We start from the raw sequence: 20,975 nt of genomic DNA, 5'->3' as shown, positions 1-20,975 counted from the left end.
TCAAATTTCATTCGACAACAACCTGCATGAACTTGGTTACAGATTCCTTTCCCAACGCCGAACGTATTTAGTTGTATTAGTGGTGAGTAAAATAAAATGTACAAAACTCTTATCTTAAAACATATTTTCAGTAATCTCTGTACGAAAGGTGAAGAAAATATTGCGCTTCTACCTTAAAATCAGAAGAGTTATTGTGCAGAATGTTCCTATTTTCGGTTTTATTTTTATCATGCTTTCATAGAAATGAGGAGGAAATTGAAAGACTTTATATGGATTTCTTCGCAAAGACACGTAAACCTTAATTACACTGATATCTTTATTATACGGAAATATCCGTGTACAGTTATTTTATAGTAAAACTGGACTGTTCAATAGTTTTGGGCTTTTTTTTTCAAATAATTTTGTTCTTTCAAAACATGAATGCATGTAGAATTTTTGCGTTCAGTGTTTATTTAGCAATAATGCATGTATGGAATTTTTTTTATGGATTTATAAATGGTTTTGCTTATTTATACATGCTAGACAAACAAGTATTGTGAACATGAAAAAAAATAAAAGATATAGAATTTTTTGATAATATTTGTGGAATACAAATTATAGTGAACTATGTATATAATCATGTACATAATATAAAGAAGCTTTTAATTGGCATTAACTTTAGAAAAAATTTGACTGACTTTTACCAAATTGATCCAATCTTTTAAGTCTTGAGTGGTAATGTTTCAACTCTGCTTCATTAACTACAATTGGATTTGACAAGGGTCAGTAAAAACATAATGTTGAAACTTTTCTGCAGTTAATTTATGTCTAGATATCAAAAGCTTCTACGTAGTCCACTATATTTAGACTTAAATATGAAACAAATGTTTATTGAGAAACAGTATACATACAGAGTAGAAACTATAGTTTCACAAAATGATGGAGTAACAGTATATAATCATGACAGTCAAAATGGTAGTTGGTAGAGCACGGTCTGGCTTGAGATTCATGGGTCGTGGTTTGAATCCCATTCTGGCCTGTCATTCCTGTTACATAATGTTTTCAGAACTGTTAATGTTCATTCCATCCATTAGATAGTAAATGACACACCTGAGTTTTAATTTGAAAAATGTGTAGACTTAATTCTGCCTAATATGACTGGACAAAATAAAATCAATCAAATTTGATTTTATGCAGGATATAGCTGATACATCAAATAGCTTCCAACATGTCTGCAGCACAGGATGCTAGCTCTTTGTTGAACATGGGCACTACCAAGAAGTATGATATTCCCTTGGCCCATTTGGATTACAAATACATTGAAGAATGCAATGATGTCAAGTACCTGGAGAAGATTCTTAGAATTCTGAGGTGAGCTTATGGGGTTTTATGTAGACCTAAAATTTTGTAAATATTATTTCATCATTCTTGATACATTGAGCTAGTTAGCCGGAATTCCTGAACTACCAGCAGTTTTAGGGGGCATTTGATTCTTCCTTCCCACTCAGCTGTGAGTTTCCTGGATTATAAAAAAACTGCTTAAAATAGCAGTTAGATGAAACAGTGGATATAATTATTTTGAAAGTACCAGTTGCATTGTTGATCAATTTGTATTCATCATCAGTGGTAATTGCTGAGAGCAGCCATTCCCTGGGAAAAAAGGGACGTTTGATTGTTAACTGCAATGGTTATAACTTCTGTTTACAGGTCAGGGGAGGAAGGGAGATACCCAGAAATGGAGAGACAATGTGAAGAGAAGATAGAGGCACTCAACCCCACAAGGTCAGATTTATAATGAGTTTTTATAGAAGATTCAAGTTAACATGGCTTTGATTTCAAAGACAAAATGAGCACAACAAGTACATCTGTTATCTGGTATATAAGTTCTTGCTGTATAAATAGCATTAAAGAAACTCATATTTTTAGTAAGGGGAAGTAATTATTGATATTTATATCAATGACAAGTTTTTCAAATTGATTACTTTTATTTAATGGAAGGTACTTTACAATTGCGTATCAGTATGTCTGATGATTCTATGAATGTTTTGTAGTCGGATTCTGAGGAAAGAGATCCCAGTCAGAAAGATAAATGAGATTGAGCGTACGGAGGGACAGAGTCTGCAGTCAGATCTACAGGTAACCATGCCAGGAGTGTCATATTTTATTTTCATTGGTTTATTATGACCATGCAGTTCCCACTTGCATATCAATTTACTTTGTAACAGAAAGCTGCACTTTAAATTCATGCATGATTTGTTGTCCTTGGCTTTTTAATGTGAAATTCCTTAAAGACATATTGAATTCAGATTATTAGATGTGAAATATGCTGTTATTAATGATATTTAATAACTTCCTTATTTGGAATCTCTCTCTCTCTCTCTCTCTCTCTCTCTCTCTCTCTCTCTCTCTCTCTCTCTCTCTCTCTCTCTCTCTCTCTCTCTCTCTAAAACAATGCTTGGAAGTGAACATGTATATTTAAATATTTTCAGAACTGGACATCTGAAATGAAAGTAGCTGAGGGTTCTGTGAATGGAGAGTCTGAATTTGATGATCACAGTCTCCCACCAATCAGATCAGGTGTTATATCACTCAGTGGGAACTCCACTCAAGTAAGTATCTAACATGAAGCTTTTTCATTGGATGAAATTAGCAACAGCTGAAATACATATCTAAAGCAAATTATTTGTTAATTTACCATATATTCTCTTAAAAAATTGTTTATATTATTTATTACTAATTGAGAGAGCTAATGAACCTTAAGCAGTCATTTACATATTAAAAATTCTAAAAAGTATTTTCTACAGCAAAATTTCATTGTTATTATTGTTGGCTTTTTGATTTTTTAAATAAAATCAAGAAACATATTTCTTTCTTGTGTATTAACTGAGTATGATGTCAGTTCAATGTATATTTTCAGCAAGAGAAAAAATCATCAAAGAAGAATGTGATGCCTCGCAGCTACAAAGAGTGGGACAAGTAAGAAACGGTGTAATAATTCATAAAACACAACAGAGGCAGTGATATTTAAGAAATAATAGCAATTTAAAAAGTTCACCGGGATGTGAAGTTGGTTGGTCAAGTGATTAAATCCTGTGAAGCTTGAAGGGCTTCTCAGTAGATTTGATCACGTACCAACCAACTTCATATCACGGTGAACTTTTTAACATTTTTGTTAATTACTTATATTTACGTTTGAAAAAGACAGATCGTTCAGAACTGTAAAAATTACCAAGATTTTAAGTTTACAATAATCCAAGCGACAAGTGATAAGCGCGTGCTATAATCATTGTGACGTCGGGAAAAGTTCATACAGAATTGAACGTTTTCACTATTCTATAGGTTCATATAAGGAAACATATTTGCAAATGTAAATACACGATCATATTACTGTTATACAGGGAAATATTCGCCCTGATTTTTCGCCCTTGTGGTCAGTAGGCAAATTTTAGACTGGGAGAATTCCAATGTCTCAAATTATATCTCTTTAAAATCAACTGTGTCTAGACGATTTCAAGACAGGGAAAACGTTTTGCAAGTGTAGAAGGGCAAAAATAAATAGGGCAAAAATAACCCTGTAGAGAGTACTGTAAATTCCTTATATTACGCGAGTACTTAATTCCGCGATCCCGCTAGATTTTATCAAATCGCGAGAATAAAAAATCGCGAACCTTGAACTTTTCTCCTTTTTTCTTATAGTTTTCAACTCTCAGAAAATAATGGCGAGATTTTAAAATCCGCGAAGGATGCTTCTCGCGATTTTACGCGGATATTAATTCCTCGCGTTTAATTAGGAATTTACAGTATTTTTTGATTTTAATTTTTTTAACATCACCCTCATGTGTTTCAAAATGGATAAAGGAACCAAAGTCAGGTCAAATTTAGAAAGTCCCATATCAAATAATTTTCCTGTTTTATTCCAAATCTATTCATAGAATCCATATGCTTGTAAAACTGTATGCACCACTTGGATTTAATGAAGGTTTGATGTGGAGAAAGAAGTGGAAGAAGTGGAGAAAGAGAAACCCAAACAGCCAGGCAAATCCGCCGCTCAGCCAGTCATTGAGAATGTGATCAACTCCACAGGTGAGGGCAATAAAAGAAAGGGCCCTTTGACAAGGGCAATAAAATAAAGAGGCCTTTGATAAAGGCAACAAAGGAAATAGTCCTTCAACAGGGGCAAATGAAAGAGCCCTTTGTCTTTTTTGAAAAGATAGATTTTTTTTTAATAGATTTAGATAATAGAAGCAAAATTTTTTAACAAGAAGGCAAAAAATGGAGGATGTGTTGACAAAGGCAATGTATAATAATATGCCCTAGCAACGGTATTAAACAAAAGAACTCATGATATGGAAAATTCTGATTCTGGTATTAAAATCACTTATTGATATTATGTTAATTTTATGATTACATAGGTGTTATATAGAAATGTTATAATATTGTTGATTGTATTTTTGATTAAGGAATGTCTGAACGAGAGAAAGAGATGAAGGCAAACAGAGAAAAAGACAAAGGAAATGAGGTATGTTTATCAAAAAAAAGGCCTAATGTTTATTTATATTCAAGACAAAATATATGCTATTTTCCTTCGATTAAGTATTTCTTGTAAATGAACTACACATGTATTTAATGTTAAAAGTTATTTTTAATATCTAAAAATATTCAAGAACAAAATAGCTATATACATAATAGTTGCATGCATTTCCTGAATAATAATCATTTGTTTGGCACAAAAGTACATACTATAGCATATGTACTATCAAGATTAATTTAGATAGTGTTAAAATCTAATGAATTTCCTCAGTCTAAGCTGTGTCAATCAATTGTAAAAAGCAGAAATTTATAGAAAATAGAAAAAAATTGAAAATAATGAGAACTTGCATTGTAATTTCAGGCTTTCAGAGCTGGTGACTTCCAGGAGGCTATAACATACTATTCCAGGAGTATATCCCTCCAACCCAACCCTCCCTCATACAACAACCGGGCTCTAGCCTGTATGTACTTTCTCTTTTTATCTCTCTCTCTCTCTCTCTCTCTCTCTCTCTCTCTCTCTCTCAAAGTTCCCTGAATGTAAAAAAGTGAAATGAAAGGGAAAAAAATCCCTTGCTCCTTTGTTCTCTCTCTCTCTCTCTCTCTCTCTCTCTCTCTCTCTCTCTCTCTCTCTCTCTCTCTCAGTGAATGAATAGATAGATAAATAAATATTATAAGTGCTACACGTTATCCACCCTCTAATATTTCTAGTGTATTTTGTTCTTCTCCCTCAGATTTGAAAACCAAAGAGTGGATGAAAGCCGAGTCTGATTGTGACAAGGTTCTGTCTTGGGAGCCCAAAAACATCAAAGGTATTCAACCAACACTGTTATATCCAGAAAAATTTTACATGAATACACTAATGTTTTAAAGTACAGTTAAATATCGATATCTCGAAGTTCGAGGGACCACGGAAAAACTTCGAGATATCCGGGTGTTCGAGATATCCGAAGTCGAAATTCTTCGACTCCATTAGTGTTTTTGTTTTTGTCCTGACATGTTAACACAGGAAGTCCTTATATGCACTATAATTTGAGAACCGGTATGAACGGAAATAAAAAGACGGAATATTGAAACGATGTTTTATTTATAGACATTTATAGACATTGCACATATACACTTAGATAAGAATTTATGTCTTTGCTGTGTTGAGACATGTTGTTGAATGATGTACAGAATTCTGTACCATCTTTTATAGCCAAAGACAAATGTGTTAATTGTTTGATTTTTGTTCACATTAGAAATAAAATTTGTTATATTTAAATCAGCGCGTTGGTAATTTATCATGATTTAGTGTGTGTTATCAAATATATTTTTGGTATATTATTCATTAAGTAGAAGTTCACTTTGATCATGCATCGATATCGATTATACGATAATTTACGCTGCGCTATTTGGTAATTGAGTGACCGTGAACTTGTTTGCTTTATAAGTAGCGTGCATCATTAAGGTCTTCCGTTTCCAACGGAAGACCTTATTGTTTTCGTTCGGTTTCTTTTTCCCTATTATTATTATTTTTTTTCTTTTTTTTTCCAACCAATTTTGTGTACGCGATTTCTCTAAACCTACTCCACCGATTTACATGAAACTTTCAGGTCTGATGGATAATGATCTGAACCTAATTGGAAATTTTTTTTAATGATGACGTCACTTCCGGTTTTGAGTTATTAACAATTTAACGATTTTCAGAGGGTCGGCTTGTCCAGGGGTAAACTCAGAAACGATTTAAGATATTGAGTTCAAAATTTCAGGGATTATAGACAAAAGGTTGTAGATCTGACATGTGGTATATATATTTTCCTGTGACCAAAAGCACCGAAGCTCGCCCGAGCTCGAAAATTACAGTTAAAAAAGCGTCGTGATTTTTCGTGGTTTTCTTTTAATATCTCTTTTCTCGATTGTATTTTGTTATAATATGTAGAACAAAAAATCTTTATAAAGTCAAGAGCTGTCATATGACATCAAGAAAAAGGGGCTGATCCTTCAAATAAGGGGCTGATGGGGCTCTAAAGTCTTTTAATGATAACTTTTTACTGTGAAATATTTTGTGATACGTTATAGAAGAAATTATGTTCATTCTAACGTTATCTACCTACACATGGCAATCATTTACTCATATGTTACGTAATTAGGGATTTTAAGGGGCCAGAAGTCCAAAACTTTGATGCTCAATATCTCAAAATGGAGGATAATGTTGATAAGCAATATTGAACAGAAAATGCTCAAAATATTGAGCTTAACAATCTGCAACCATAATTTCTTTGTTATGCGGCCCCTAAAAGGAGTTAAAAGGGTTGGCCTCTAAAACGACCCTTTCAAGATATCTCGAGAACGGTACAAAATTTGTAAACACTTGTTGAACAAAATGTGTTTGAATTGATTAGAGCTTTCATTTGAAATCAAGATCTAGGGACTGGCCCTTCAAATAAGGGGCTGAGGGGGCTCTAAAGTCTTTAAATGATAACTTTTTACCGTGAAATATTTTGTGATACGTTATAGAAGCAATTATGTTCATTCTAACGTTATTTAACTATACATGGCAATCGTTTACTCCTATGTTACGTAATTAGGGATTTTAAAGGGCCAGAAGTCCAAAACTTTGATGCTCAATATCTCAAAATGGAGGATAATTTTGATAAGCAATATTGAACAGAAACTGCAAAAAATATTGAGCTTAACAATCTGCAACTAAATTTCTTTGTTATGCTGTCCCTAAAAGGAGTTACAGGGTCGGCCCCTAAAACGACCCTTTCAAGATATCTCGAGAACGGTACAAAATTGGTAAACAGTTGTTGAACAAAATGTGTTTGAATTGATTAGAGCTTTCATTTGAAATCAAGAACTAGGGACTGGCCCTTCAAATAAGGGGCTGAGGGGGCTCTAAAGTCTTGTAATGATAACTTTTTACTGTCAAATATTTTGTGATACGTTATAGAGGCAATTAAGTTCATTCTAAGGTTATTTACCTATACATGGCAATCATTTACTTCTATATTATGTAATTAGGGTTTTAAGGGGCCAGAAGTCCAAAATTTGATCCTCAATATCTCGAAATGATGGAAAATTCTGAAAAGCAAAATTAAGCAGAAGATGCTCAAATAATGTAGTTAACAATGTACAACCATATATTGTTTTTTATCAGGACTCTAAAATGAGTGGATATCAAAACGATATTCCCCAAATATCTCAAGAACGGTAACCAATTAAAAAAAACTTATTAGCGGTACACAAAAATACCTTTTACCTAATATGAAGAAAAAGGAGCTTATCCCCCAAATAATGGACACCAAAGTGGTAGATAGTCTTTCACACATTACTCTTAGATCCCATCTCCATTTCAAGATATGTCTCGTTGACGAAGATCAAGAGCAAGATCGTACCTTATTCTAAAAATCGGACGGAAGACCTCCTCGTTGCTCGCAACGAGATCGTGTCTAGTTATTCATATTATCGGTAATGTTAGGGGTGCTTACTTTTGGGAGCTGTGAACTTGTTTGTTTTATCAATCACCAGAGTATATACCCAAGCTGTTATAACAATTACCGTGTCATCGATAGCTGCACTGGCTAAGCGTGGAGTTAATAGACTATCAGTCTTGAGAAAAGGTGTGAATTGCCGCGGGCGAGAATAACGAGGACACGACATGCGGGGTGCGATTAGCAGACCGGAAAATTGACTTCACTTCGAGATAACCAGGGTAAAATTTGTTATTGGGACCGTAAACATACTTCGACATAAGCGGGGTATTCGAGATAACCGTATTCGAGATATCAGTAGTTTTTTAAATCATATATATAGGGAAAACGGCCGGGACCGGCGGCCGACTTCGACATAACCGGGGTATTCGAGATATCCCATGTTCGAGATACCGATATTTACCTGTACAATTATTCTTTGGTAAAAAGTAACTCGCATCAAAGAAGAAATTGTTAAATAGAACTTTGTAATTTTTTTATTGGTTTCAAAATATGCTTCTTGTATTTATTTTGATTTGATTTGAACATATTTTATTGTATATATGTACATGTATAGCATACATATACAAATGGTTAGGACACAAGTTCTATTAACTTACGAGGTCTTCACCATTGTATTTATAAATAGCTCTTCTGAGAAGAGGAACTGCACAGAAAGGAAAGAAGTGTTTCAGGGAGGCTTTGGCCGACTTTCAGCTTGCTTTAGAACTGGAACCTAATAACAAGCGTGCAGAGGTAAAACATCAATCACAAAGGTCATGATTAAAAAAATTGTGATTTTTTTCATTATACAGCTCTACCCCCCCCCCCCCCCCCCCCCCCCCCCCCCCCGAACCCGGGTTGGTCAGTACTGTAGATACTTAATTCAATGTTAGGAAATAATATCTACAGAAAATCGAAAGCATCCCTTGCAGGTTATAAATTTCTCACTTTTTCTGACAGTTTTGAATTATGATAAATTATAACAAAAGTTTTGTGCATGAGATACTATATTAATGGCGGAATCATGAAATTAAGTACTTGCGTTGAATAAGGAATTTATGGTAGACCTCTTCTGCTTCAACATTTAATGTCTCTATGCTTTTGAAAATTTATTGAATTCTTTCTTTTTAAAATGAATATAACTTGATTTGGTGAGATTCGTTTTTTTGTTTTCTGTATACACAAAATCAATGTTTTTTCTTAAATAATATTAATATGATCTGTGTTTAAGGAATTGATTCAAGAACTTCATAAGGAAGAGAAGAAGTATGAAGAAGAAAAGAAGGCTAAGAAAGAGAAGGGGAGGAGGATGGTCATCGAGGAAGTAGGAGAAGAGGAGGAGGAGGAGGAGAAGAAGACAAAGAAGGGAAAGAAGATGGTGATTGAGGAAGTTGAAGAGGAAGAGGAGTCCGCTGATGAAGAGATTGTTGTAGAGGAGGTAGGAATCTGAGTCTATTGAGTCTGTGAGTTGAGTCTATTGAGTCTGTGAGTTTAGTCTATTGAGTCTGTGAGTTTAGTCTATGCTACCTTTGATCAATACATATATTAGATATACATCCTAGTAGGATGCAAATACACATACAATATACTGTAAACTTATAATATTTGGTGTGTACGATATTTGGTAGAAACAAGGATTTGAACAAGTTGGCGTGGATTTTAATTTGCGTATTCCTGAATGTGGCTATTTTTATACATATTTGCATGGCATTTAATGATGTACTTGATTTAGCGTAAGCCGCATTCCACCAAAAGGGCTAAATAGAATTCACAGCCAAATGTAGTACGTTTACAGTATTTAGACAGAATTAATGCTCGTTTAAATGAAAGACCTTTAAATTTTATCTTCGCATTTTCTAATTCAGAAGAAAAGCTTTGAGAAAAAGAAAGCTACAGTAAGTGTAAAATCACAAGAACTGAACAAGACAAAGAAAACAGAAACCAACAAAAAGGAAAACAAGCCAATGGTGAATGGGTTTCACAGATCGCCCAAACAAAAATCTGACAGCAAAGACATTTGGGAGGAAGAAGAAGTTTCTTCACAAGACAAGGAGGGATTTACTACTTTGCGAACAAGACCTGAAGAAAAAGACATCAGTAATGTTGAAAGTGAAAGTAAAAATGTAGGAGAAAGTGAAAGTAGCAGTACAGACACAAGACCTGCACAAAGTGTTACGCAGACGGAATCTAGTGGACTTTCACTTCAGGAAATTGAGAACTCTGAAAACGAGAACATTGCCAATGCTTCCGTCGAAAGCAATAGAGTAGATGAGGAACCAAGCAAGAAAACTGGTTCCCATGAAGCAATGGCGTCCAGCGCTGTTGTTGAGAAACCTCCAGAGGAGCTAGCCCCTGTGAGGCCAGTATTTATACAGTACCCTTTACCTGGCCCCATTGCGAAACTGAGGGAGGAGGGAAACAAGTTATTCCGGGAGGGTCAGTACGGGGATGCTGTTCATAAATATACAGAGGCCCTCAACAGGCTTGAAAAAGGTAACAATTAAATTTCTTACATTAATCTGTACCAAGAACTTCTCTGAACATGCTGAAATAACAAAATATTATTTTAGTTTTTTGATTGAATAACATAAAGGAATCAATTTGAATCATTTGTACATGTTCATATTAAAGTTGGTAGTGTACTGGTGGTAATTATTATTTAAGAGGTTTAGTTTTTTATCTACATGTAACTCACATACTAGCTGTCAAAGGATTTGAGGTTTTAAAAAGTTCTGTGCGGTATTTTTGATGCATTGTACAAATGTACTATAAATTGACTGACAGTCATAAATGAGTGATCTACAGATAAAAGCAACTCAATAAAAATATCAGATACATGTGAAAAAAATTACATCTTCATGCATTTGAATTTTGATAAGGGAATACAATAACTTTGAATTATTGCAATTTCTTCAAGTGATGTTTTAGAAAAATGCTAGACAAATTCATGAATTTTATATAAGAAATTTTATTTATATGGAAAAACCAGACAAGGTGGAGAATAAGTTACTGATAGCCTATTAGATTTTTTAGAAGATTATTTGTATATATCTTCAGAAAAATCAGACCAGGTGGTGAATAGATCCCTGATACACAGTAACAGAGCCGCCTGCCAGATCAAGACGGGGCACTGTGCTGCCGCAATCAAGGACTGCACCGCGGCTTTAGAGCTGCTGCCTCACTCCATCAAACCGCTACTGCGGCGAGGAAACGCCTACGAAATTCTAGAAAAGTGAGTGGTTTAATTATGTGTTGAAGGAGAGAAGGTGTAATGCTTACCAAAGAATTACAGGTAGTTACCACCAATATTAACTGTGGTTTTACTTATATTATAATGATAAGACTGGAAATTAATTCCTTTGAATGTTTATAGTTACAGGAAAGCTTACGTAGACTTCAAGCATGTTATCAACATAGACAACTCAATTGATTTTGCTCATCGTGGTTCGTCCAGGTAGGTTTTGTAAGGCAAATTGCAAGTTAGTACCCAGCTGTGCATTATTCATATTGTAAATGCACTGGAAATTCAATAATTCCATTGTCGCTCTTTCAGAACCTATAAAATGTACTATTATGATAACAGTTATAGATTTTATGACAAGTGTTATCAGTGACTACTGTGGTTTCATTAATATTCAAGGGTATCAATTTTCATGGATAAAGTGAAAATCACCCTATCAATACAAGATGTTCATAGAAATTGCACTTCAATGAACACTTAATTTTGTGGATCAACTTAATGATGAAACGAAATCAAGAAAAATTGGTATTCAATGAATATTGATGAAACCACAGTATTTAATTTGTAAGAATCATTTTGTTTAATTAGATTTTGGTTATTATGTAGGAGGAATTTTTTAACCTTGTTTGTGGTAATTGATTTTCAGGTGCCAAAGTCATCTACAGTCTGTAGATGGTCCAAGATGGAGGGAAAAATTACCCAGAATTCCCTCAGTGTTACACTGGGAAGTCCCAGATATACGGACACCAGAGGAAGCTGCTAGCTCTTCCTTATTTACATCTCAGTCATCTCAGAAATCATCACCCTCATCATCAGTATCTTCTTCACAGACACAGCCTTCATCGTCAGTACCATCATCATCCACATCTTCATCATCAGCAACAGCAGCACCTACATCTACTCCAGACAAAGCCACCAGTGATTCATCGAAGAAACCTGCAAAGGAAGAATCGTTTGAGGAGGTTAAGAGCAGAGGAAATGAGTGTGTAAAAAAGGTGCGTAAGAAATAAGTGTCATCATAATATTACAACAAACTACCCATAGTCCTCTGCATCTCTGCACACAGATATAGTACAATCGAACTCATTTGGAAGTAGAATATTACAAAGTCCAGTCATACTTTACAGTGCTATTCTTTTTGTATTAATTTAGAGGAGCTCACTTATGAATCAAAGTTATTGAACATTTATAATCATTTAATTAACTTGTGTATTTATAATTAAATAGTTTTATGATAGTAACTCCACATATGTATGTCCATTTAAATATGCAAGTTCCATATTTTGGAATATCAAAAAAGATCAAAATTGGTAAGCTTTCTTAAATTGTTAAAGTTTGATGGATACAGTGTACAGTGGTTTCATTAATTTTCGTGGGTATCAATTTTTGTGGATTTTCTGAAAACCACAGTTTCAAGGATACATAATTTCGTGGCCAATGATCCTTATCAATACGAAATGTTACTTGAAATTGAACTTCAATGAACATTTAATTTCGTGGATCAACTTAACAACGAAATCCACGAAAATTGGTATTCAACGAATATTGATGAAACCACAGTATTTGCTATTTGTATTTTATAGTCGGATTTCAAATCAGCCATCGAGTGTTATACCCGATGTGTCGAGTTAGACCCCAAGCAGACTGTCAGTTACACCAATCGGGCGCTGTGTTACATCAGGATCAACCAACCAGAGGAAGCGGAACAAGACTGTACAGCAGCACTATCAATAGAAAAAGACAATGTTAAAGCTTTGTTCAGAAGAGCCCAGGCCAAAAAGGTACTAGAAAAATTCATTGTAATATAAAATACTCCATTACATACATATTTTCTTACATAATTTTAGAGATAAATTCAGAGAAGAAAATGTGTATGGATCAAAAATCATTGAGGCCAATTTTCATAGATTGCTAATTTTTTGAGGGGGAGTCTGTGGGTTTAAAATATTATGCCATTGGGCATCCTGTACATTATGTAGAGAAAATACAATATTTTATAATGTGTGGAATATACTATGATTTTTTAATTTGTAAATGAAGAGTTTGTATGATATTCCTGAAAATCAAGCCACATTGAATTCTAATGGTTCTACATTATGTCTATAGTTTTAGTGCATAGTACCGGTACATTTCCTGTTTGCCCACTTATATAGAATAAATTCAATGTTTTACATTTTGTGGAAAATTTTTAATTCGTGGATGAAGAGTATCCAAGAAATCTATGAAAAAATAAGCACCGATCCACAAATTCACATGATTCTACAGTATGTCCAAAATACAAAGTTTCTCTGTGTTAAAACATACTGTGGTTTCATCAATCTTCGTTGAATACCAATTTTCGTGGATTTCGTTGTTCAGTTGATCCACGAAATTAAATGTTCATTGAAGTGCAATTTCTATTATAATTTTGTATTGATAGGGTCATTGGACACGAATTTACGTATCCTTGAAACTGTGATTTTAAGTTTATCCACGAAAATTTATACCCTTGAATATTAATGAAATCACAGTACTGCTTTAGCAATGATTTTGTGTTGTGTGATGTAGATGCTGAAGAGATATAAGGACAGCTTGAGTGACCTGGTTCACTTACTGAAAGTGGACCCCAAAAACACGGCAGCACAGCGGGAAATAGAGGTAGTCAAGGACTACTGGAGAAAGGTACAGATAATGTACATTTATACTAAAGAAAAAATAGGGAAAAGTCGTGAGGGGTGAATACACATTGTTAATTGTTCAAATATGAAACTATTGGTGATCTCTGGGATTAAGAGCCATGCAAACAACCATAAAGTGTATTGTACTTATTTTTCCGTAGAATTCTGGAATATGATGTTAGGAAATTCACCTGCCATCTTATATAGCTTTTATGTTGGTCTTGGTCAATGTTTTCACTATTTCTATGCTTATGTTGTGTGCTCTTCATTTACCACTGGAAATTTCACTGTATACAAGATTTACCAGTATAAAGTTTTATGCAATTATGTACAGTCATATACATTTTATTATAAAACTTAAAGTAAAATTCTACAAGTACAGATTGACTGAGATGAACAAAGCTGCTCTATTAGTTTAATTATTTTTTAATTAATTAAGTTTCAACTTATTCCAGGAGCTAAAATCTCGTCCAACTGAAAGCTCTAGCAGTACCGGCTCAAACGAAAAGGAAACAAAGGCAGCCAATGAAAACAAGACCTCAAAGGTCAAATGTCAGTCATCCTCCAATGAAAAGTCAGCTCAGGTAGCAGCGAGTTCAAAACCTAGTGCACCAAAAGCTGCAAAGCAAGAGTCCAGTCAAGCAGAAGAAAAGTCCAACTCCAAGAAAGGGAAACAGAAAACGAGGAAGAGGATGATCATCGAGGAAGTGGAGTCGGAAGGTAGGACAACTCATGGTGTCTCTCAGGTCATGACATACATGCAGTACTGTGGTTTCATCAATATTCGTTGAATACCAATTTTCGCGGATTTCGTTGTTTAGTTGATCCACGAAATTAAATGTTCATTGAAGTGCAATTTTTATTAACATTTTGTATTGATAGGGTCATTGGCCACGAATTTACGTATCCTTGAAACTGTGATTTTCACTTTAATATTCACGAAAATTGATGCCCTTGAATATTAATGAAACCACAGTAATTGATTTCAGAATGTCTGTGTGGTGTTCATTATGGGTTAAATTGATATAATTTTTTCCTAAAACTTCGTTGCTTTTTGGGAATTGTGTAGCAAAAATCATAAATTTCGATGCATTTTCATTGAAAATATATATGTAAACCTTATGTAAACATTACTGCATTTATAAATTGTTTATTTCTCTTAGGGAATAGTGAAGAAAAAATTAAAATTTTCATAAACTTCTTGACTTTAAACCTCATGTAAATATTCCTGCAATCATGAAAGGAATTTGAAGATCTTTTGAGGATCAGGTTTCTTTTATCTTTTGTACTCTTTGGGTAATTAAAGTTGAAAAACAGCATTTTTTGCCATTGATAATTTTCTATTGAAAATTTTTTTTAAACAAACTTTAGAGAGGAAAATTCTTGTTATTTTAGAAAAACAGTCAGACAGCAAAAAGGAAATTGAGAAAGAGGCTCCAACCCCTTCGCATCAGTCTGGTGTAAAACAGACGACCCACAAACAAGAGCCTGCTCCAAAATCTGGACACACCACCCCTACTGCTCCACCCCCTAGTCATCACCCAAGTGCCACGCTCACTGAACCCCAGAGTCATCAAGAATCCAAGTCCAAAAAGAAGGGGAAGAAAAACAAAGCTTCAGGGGAGCAGTCCTCAGCAAGACCAACAGAAACAAAGTCAAGTTCGGAGGAGAAATCTCCTGTAGCTTCATCAAAGTCTCAGGGTGCTGAAAAGTCTCCGTCTTCTACCAAACCTGTTCAGAAATCCAGTATAAAGGCCACTAGTACTGGCCTCCCTGTGGTTCCCCCCACTGCGCCTCGACTAGAAAAGGCCACGCCCTACGAGTTCATTCAGGCATGGAATTCTCTGAAGAACGTCTCCGAATTACAGCCCTATGCTGACTTACTGAGGCAGATTCCTCCTAAAGACTTGCCTCAAGGTAATATTTCTAACATAGTATGTGTATTTTTAGCAGCTGGATTTTTTTATTTTTACTTTGAAGTTTTTGATCTATTTGTTTAGAATTAAAATTTCATAAGTTTTCATGTGCTTTGAGAATCATAAGACTTTAAGCCAGTTCTCTCTCTCTCTCTCTCTTTCTCTCTCTCTCTCTTTCTCTCTCTCTCTCTCTCTCTCTAAGTCTGTTTGATTGAGGTTTTCTCTTTGATTTTTGTCTTACTTGATTTTACATTGACACTAAGTTTTGTTCAGTTACACAAAATGTTTATCAGTCCATTTATTTTCAAAATAAGGCAATTAATCACATGCCACATTTATTTATTTTTCATTTACTTCCAGTCATCAGCAACAAACTAGATGGTGGAATGCTGAACCAAATCACCAAGTGTGTGGCAGAGAAATTGATCAAGCAAGGTAAATCTTCACTGTCAGCCTCCATCAGGAATTTGGCAGAAAATTCTGAATCTGAGAAAAATCTATAGTGGCCTGAGGAGATAAAGCAGGCAGAATTTATGGAACAACATTTGAAAATCAATTTTTTTGTCTTACACACAGGTGACCTGGATCTAAGTTACAGTATACTGTCTCATCTGACCAAAGTTCCGAGGTTCTCGATGATATCCATGTTTTTGTCTCCTGCAGAAAAGAAAGGTAAGCCAAGATTTGTACATGTATCTCTGCTTTACAATAGTTTTGAAATCTAGACTTTTATAGAGTCATTGGTGTTTCATTGCTGTAGATGTGGTCAATCGATTTCTTGAGATGATTGATCCATAGGGTTTAATTGTTTTAAATTTCTTCTCAAATCCATGTTGTTTTAAAAACAATATTTTTGTGATTCCTTAGAGACCTGCTTATATATTTCTTACTTACATGTATGAATCTACCATATTTCTTGAAACATCACCCTGGGGCTCCCTTGTTTCTATGATTCTTAATTTTACTTGACGGATCTAAATGAAAAATCTTAAAGACATGTGTATGGATTATCTTGAACTTTTTGGATCTCAGTCTCTCTTGCCCACTATATTTTTCTCTTGTGAGATTGAGACTGAGATCAGAAGTGAGCTACTCTACCATAAGTGTCAGGAACATGGAGCCAAATTAATGGAAAAATGGAAAAATTGATGGAAAAATTGTCAGTATTGCAGTTACCGTTTAAGTTAATGTTAAGGGTCTAGCCTCAAAGTATTTTTATCATCCTAAAAATGATATTTATCCTTCAAACTTTATAAATGAAATAAAATTAAAAAAAAAAAATTTATGCATTCATGCATTTTATAAAGTCACTGCAATTTTGGCCGAGATGAATATAATGGAATTAATAACGTATACATGTTGTGATCTAATTAGAAAAAAAAAACGGCTGTACCAGTGCATCAGTCACTAGAATCCCTTTACCTCTAGATAGTGGATCCACCATGCCAATCAGTTCATAGAATGAATTTAAGTAATATTAACAATTCAAGATATTCAAGACTACGGTAATTAAATTGTCTATATAAAAGGCAGATTTATAGTACAAATAAAAAAATTCCGGATAATTTAGAGTTATCAAATATTGTTGAGGATCGGAGGTCGTTAATTCAAGATTATTTTTAAATGAATTCTTCTTTTGTTTATTTTAGATCTCCAGAGTGTGTTTTCTCGCCTTCAGCAAACTGCCTCCACTCAGTATAGCTCTGAGGACTTGTCAAGATTGAAGAAAGACTATGGAGTCTAACTCCTATAACTCATAACTAAATTCTTGTGATAATAATTATGCTAATTAAAAGAACTAGGTTGGGAAGTCCTGGTAATTACCCAAAGAAGATTTCTTACTAAATGCTTAATTTTGACCATAAACAATTACTATTCATCTCTTGTCAAATTCACCTGCAATGCCTTCATAACTATGCACTTTTAGTAGATTTTGGTTGACTTGACCTTTGAAATTGAATTCACACATATCAGCCAATCAGACGAGCTCATGACTTAACACCTACACATTCTTCTAGTGTAGTGATGATGTGTTTGTTATGCATTACGTAAGATTTTTTTGCCATGAACTATATCTAAACACTGCACACATGCAATTTGAAGGCTGTTTTATTGTAAACACTTCACTACAAAAGCACCTTAAATTTTTAATTTTCACTTTGTATTTCTATGGGGTATTTTTTGTTTTCATTGCAAATTTACCAGTATAAGGTTTTGAGTGTCCAGGGATTTTGTCTTCTTTTCATTACCTTCTCTTTTTTTGAGAAAAGTTTTTTTTGTTTCTTGATAAAAGGTTGTCTTAATTTTGTATCATCCATTGATTTTTAAGCATGAATATCCATGGCTTTTGTCTTTTCAATTTTGTATTTTTTTTTTCCACCAAGTGGATGCTTTTCTTAATTAATGAATTCTCCTGATTCAGAACAGACCTTGAAGATTATTTGGTCTATGCAGCCTTTTAGACTCATTTAACAATTTTCTGTCTGGTAATTAATTACTTTATGTGGTAATAGATAATTACCTTAATTAATTCATATTTTCCCCTGTTTATTACAATGGTTCATTAAGTTAGCTTTATGGGGAATTTTCTCTTCTGTTTACAAAATTGCATAATTTGTACATTTGTGTTCATTTGGTATGATAATCTGAGACAGCAATTTTTCTGTTGGTTTTTTTGTGACTTCTAAATGAATTGACACTGGTTAAGACTTTGTAGTAGAAGAATAGGGGAAAAACATTGTAAAACATACTATAAATTAGAAGGTAATTTCAAAATAAGGAATGAGTGTCTTAATATTCTACAGCATTGCAATTACCAGTATTTGCATTAAATATCAGCACACAGGAAACTAAATGTTACAAGGTTAAAGTAGTTATCTATCTTGCTGCAGATAAATATATACATGTGGCTGAGTTACTTCATAAGGTCAGGATACCCCCCTCTCCCTTTTCAACCCCTAAACCCAATGAATGCAAGTCATATCTGTTCAAAACTATAAGGGTTGTTGATGAGGCAGTGGAATGCATCATAAATTTATCAATTGAAAGGGCAGACAATAAATCACATAAAATAGCTACATTTACACATTTCTATTTTAATTTTTTTTTGGGGGGGAGGGGGGTCATTATGTCATTATACAGATATGTGACACTGAGTGTGTAGCATCTATACGAGTTCTAAAACAAAATTAGAAGGGTAATAATGATGCCAAAGAAACTGAAATGATGTCAAATGAAAAGTTGTCAGTGAAGTCCAGGACTTTTTTCAGAAATGCTTACAAGTGCATAGTTGTACATGTATGTATTTTCTTTTTTTACTCTTGGTGCAATTTATGAATAATTAAGATGACAAAATTCCATATTTTGGATATTTATATTTGGATATTTCGGATATACATGCCTGTATCCATTGGTTAGTAATTTGTCGTTCCAGAGGACTGGAAAACGTGGAGAGAAAAAGTATTATGTGGAGTGATTGTTGCATTTTATCACAGTGATCTCTGTGTGTGTCTGTTTTTTTCATTATGATGGAGATATTTATGTGATTGACATTAAAACGTTGAACAAAGCCATTCAGTTGTTATATTATGTATACATGTAATTTACATTATGCGCCAGGAGTTTCCAACTAGCACACAAGATATCCATGCAAGCACTTAACTCCTGGTGTTTCCCATTCTAATTTAGGGATGTATTGTCCCTCAAAAGAAGGAGAAAGAAAGAAGACGATGGCTGAAAAACAGATGTAGAGAAATTGACCTTTTTGCCTCGAGATCAATATGGTTTTATTTAAGATTATAGAGTTCAAGATTTTACATTTTTAATTGAAAATTCTTCAAAAATAAATCGATTAAATGAATTTCTGACCTTTACCCTCACATATACTAGTATACATTTAGAGAGCTCTATATATATGTGACAGTGACCATGTCCTTGAACCTTTTTTGCTTTTGAAGTCACTGTATGAAAAACATTTCAGTGAAAGCGGGGGACAACAAGATTATATATACTTCTCCAAGAATATTTGATTTCATAAAATGTTTATACATGTATACCTTAAATTGGTACATGTATTTGATATGTAATTAGCATCTTTGCTGGGAGAGAATATCCAACCCCAACCCATTTGTTTCCATTCTTGTTCATTTATTTAATATTTTTTCGTTTTTTCAGCAGTTTTTCGTCACCTTTGGCTTCTATAGATGGTAGTCATGCATGCAAGCCAAAACTGACGAATTTAATTTATTTCACAGATAATAAACCTCTTCAGTTTTTTTAAGTGGATATATTTAATTTTTAATGAACTTACAAAATGATAACTTCAAATGAAAAGAATTAAGGATTTTGTTCGATTAGAAAACTAAGATTTTTTAAGCGTTTATGCAGCCACACATGCAGATTTCTTGCAATAACAGTTGGCTCAACAACCTGTCATCAGTCCATGATTCAAAAGAAAAAATTAAACTTGGGAAGATGAAAGAAAGTTTGTGTCTTTCATTCAAGTGGATTCATTGCCAAAAATTCTAATCTACAATTTTGGAGTGTAGAAGTTCATCTGAATATTCTTTTTTTTTTCGTCGAAAGATAAAGCCACCTGGATAAAAGTAAAATTTTAGGGAGGAGGGCTCACGCTCCTGCAAACTGCATATCCTGCAAAATTAATGCACGGAGGTTTTAATTTACAAATGTGCGAAATCTATCGCTACACTTCGTTATATGCATTAAGATTTTTTTTTTAAAATGCATACTCAGTAATTTGTAGCCAAAGATGTCCTTGGTCACAAAATGTAATATAAATGCTGCAACTCTATATCGCTGACGCTCTAGACTCCATTAAACTTTTGTGTAGTTTTAGACTTATGGGATTTTAAAGTTGTTGGACATTATGATGATATTTCTTATACATAATAAAACCATGAATTTATTTTAAGGCTGCATTTGATATCACATATACATGAACATGAACTTCTGCATGTATATTCTGTACATTTTATGTAATTCCGCTTACAGTACGAAACAAAAGTTTCCAGTATGCATGTTTGATGCTAATAAGTGCGATTCACATTATAACCCATTTTACTAATGAACTTGTAAGATATTTAGAAAAACGTTTTAAAATGGATAAAAGCATTATATTTCTTTTTCTACAGTAATGTTTAGTATAATTATGAATTGCGAAAAAATGGTTGTATGAATC

General features: G+C 33.8%; 1 protein-coding gene across 1 annotated transcript; it reads left to right on the top strand.

The window, feature by feature from the left end:
* The first annotated feature begins 4 nt into the window (after positions 1 to 4).
* LOC105337522 (sperm-associated antigen 1) lies at positions 5 to 19,350 on the top strand. The gene is made up of 23 exons (XM_011442256.4): positions 5 to 82; positions 1,177 to 1,350; positions 1,687 to 1,761; positions 2,031 to 2,115; positions 2,469 to 2,588; positions 2,897 to 2,955; positions 3,959 to 4,062; positions 4,440 to 4,498; positions 4,871 to 4,970; positions 5,241 to 5,318; positions 8,611 to 8,717; positions 9,196 to 9,402; positions 9,830 to 10,457; positions 11,022 to 11,196; positions 11,338 to 11,418; positions 11,852 to 12,200; positions 12,789 to 12,986; positions 13,753 to 13,866; positions 14,318 to 14,582; positions 15,258 to 15,779; positions 16,139 to 16,213; positions 16,355 to 16,450; positions 17,428 to 19,350. Exons 2-23 carry the CDS (start codon positions 1,208 to 1,210, stop codon positions 17,520 to 17,522), a joined length of 3,735 nt encoding a protein of 1,244 aa, XP_011440558.3. The 5' UTR covers positions 5 to 82; positions 1,177 to 1,207; the 3' UTR covers positions 17,523 to 19,350.
* The last annotated feature ends 1,625 nt before the right edge of the window (positions 19,351 to 20,975 follow it).

Source organism: Magallana gigas, chromosome 10 (assembly GCF_963853765.1).
Source record: "Magallana gigas chromosome 10, xbMagGiga1.1, whole genome shotgun sequence".
Classification (NCBI taxonomy): Eukaryota; Metazoa; Mollusca; class Bivalvia; order Ostreida; family Ostreidae; genus Magallana; species Magallana gigas.
This window is presented reverse-complemented; position numbering and strand designations above follow the sequence as displayed.

Excerpts from the sequence above, each read along its gene's own strand:
- LOC105337522 (XM_011442256.4), top strand. The coding sequence starts at position 1,208 with ATGTCTGCAGCACAGGATGCTAGCTCTTTGTTGAACATGGGCACTACC. Across the intron at positions 2,589-2,896 it reads TCAGTGGGAACTCCACTCAA|CAAGAGAAAAAATCATCAAA; the intron begins GTAAGTATCTAA and ends GTATATTTTCAG. Across the intron at positions 4,971-5,240 it reads CAACAACCGGGCTCTAGCCT|ATTTGAAAACCAAAGAGTGG; the intron begins GTATGTACTTTC and ends CTTCTCCCTCAG.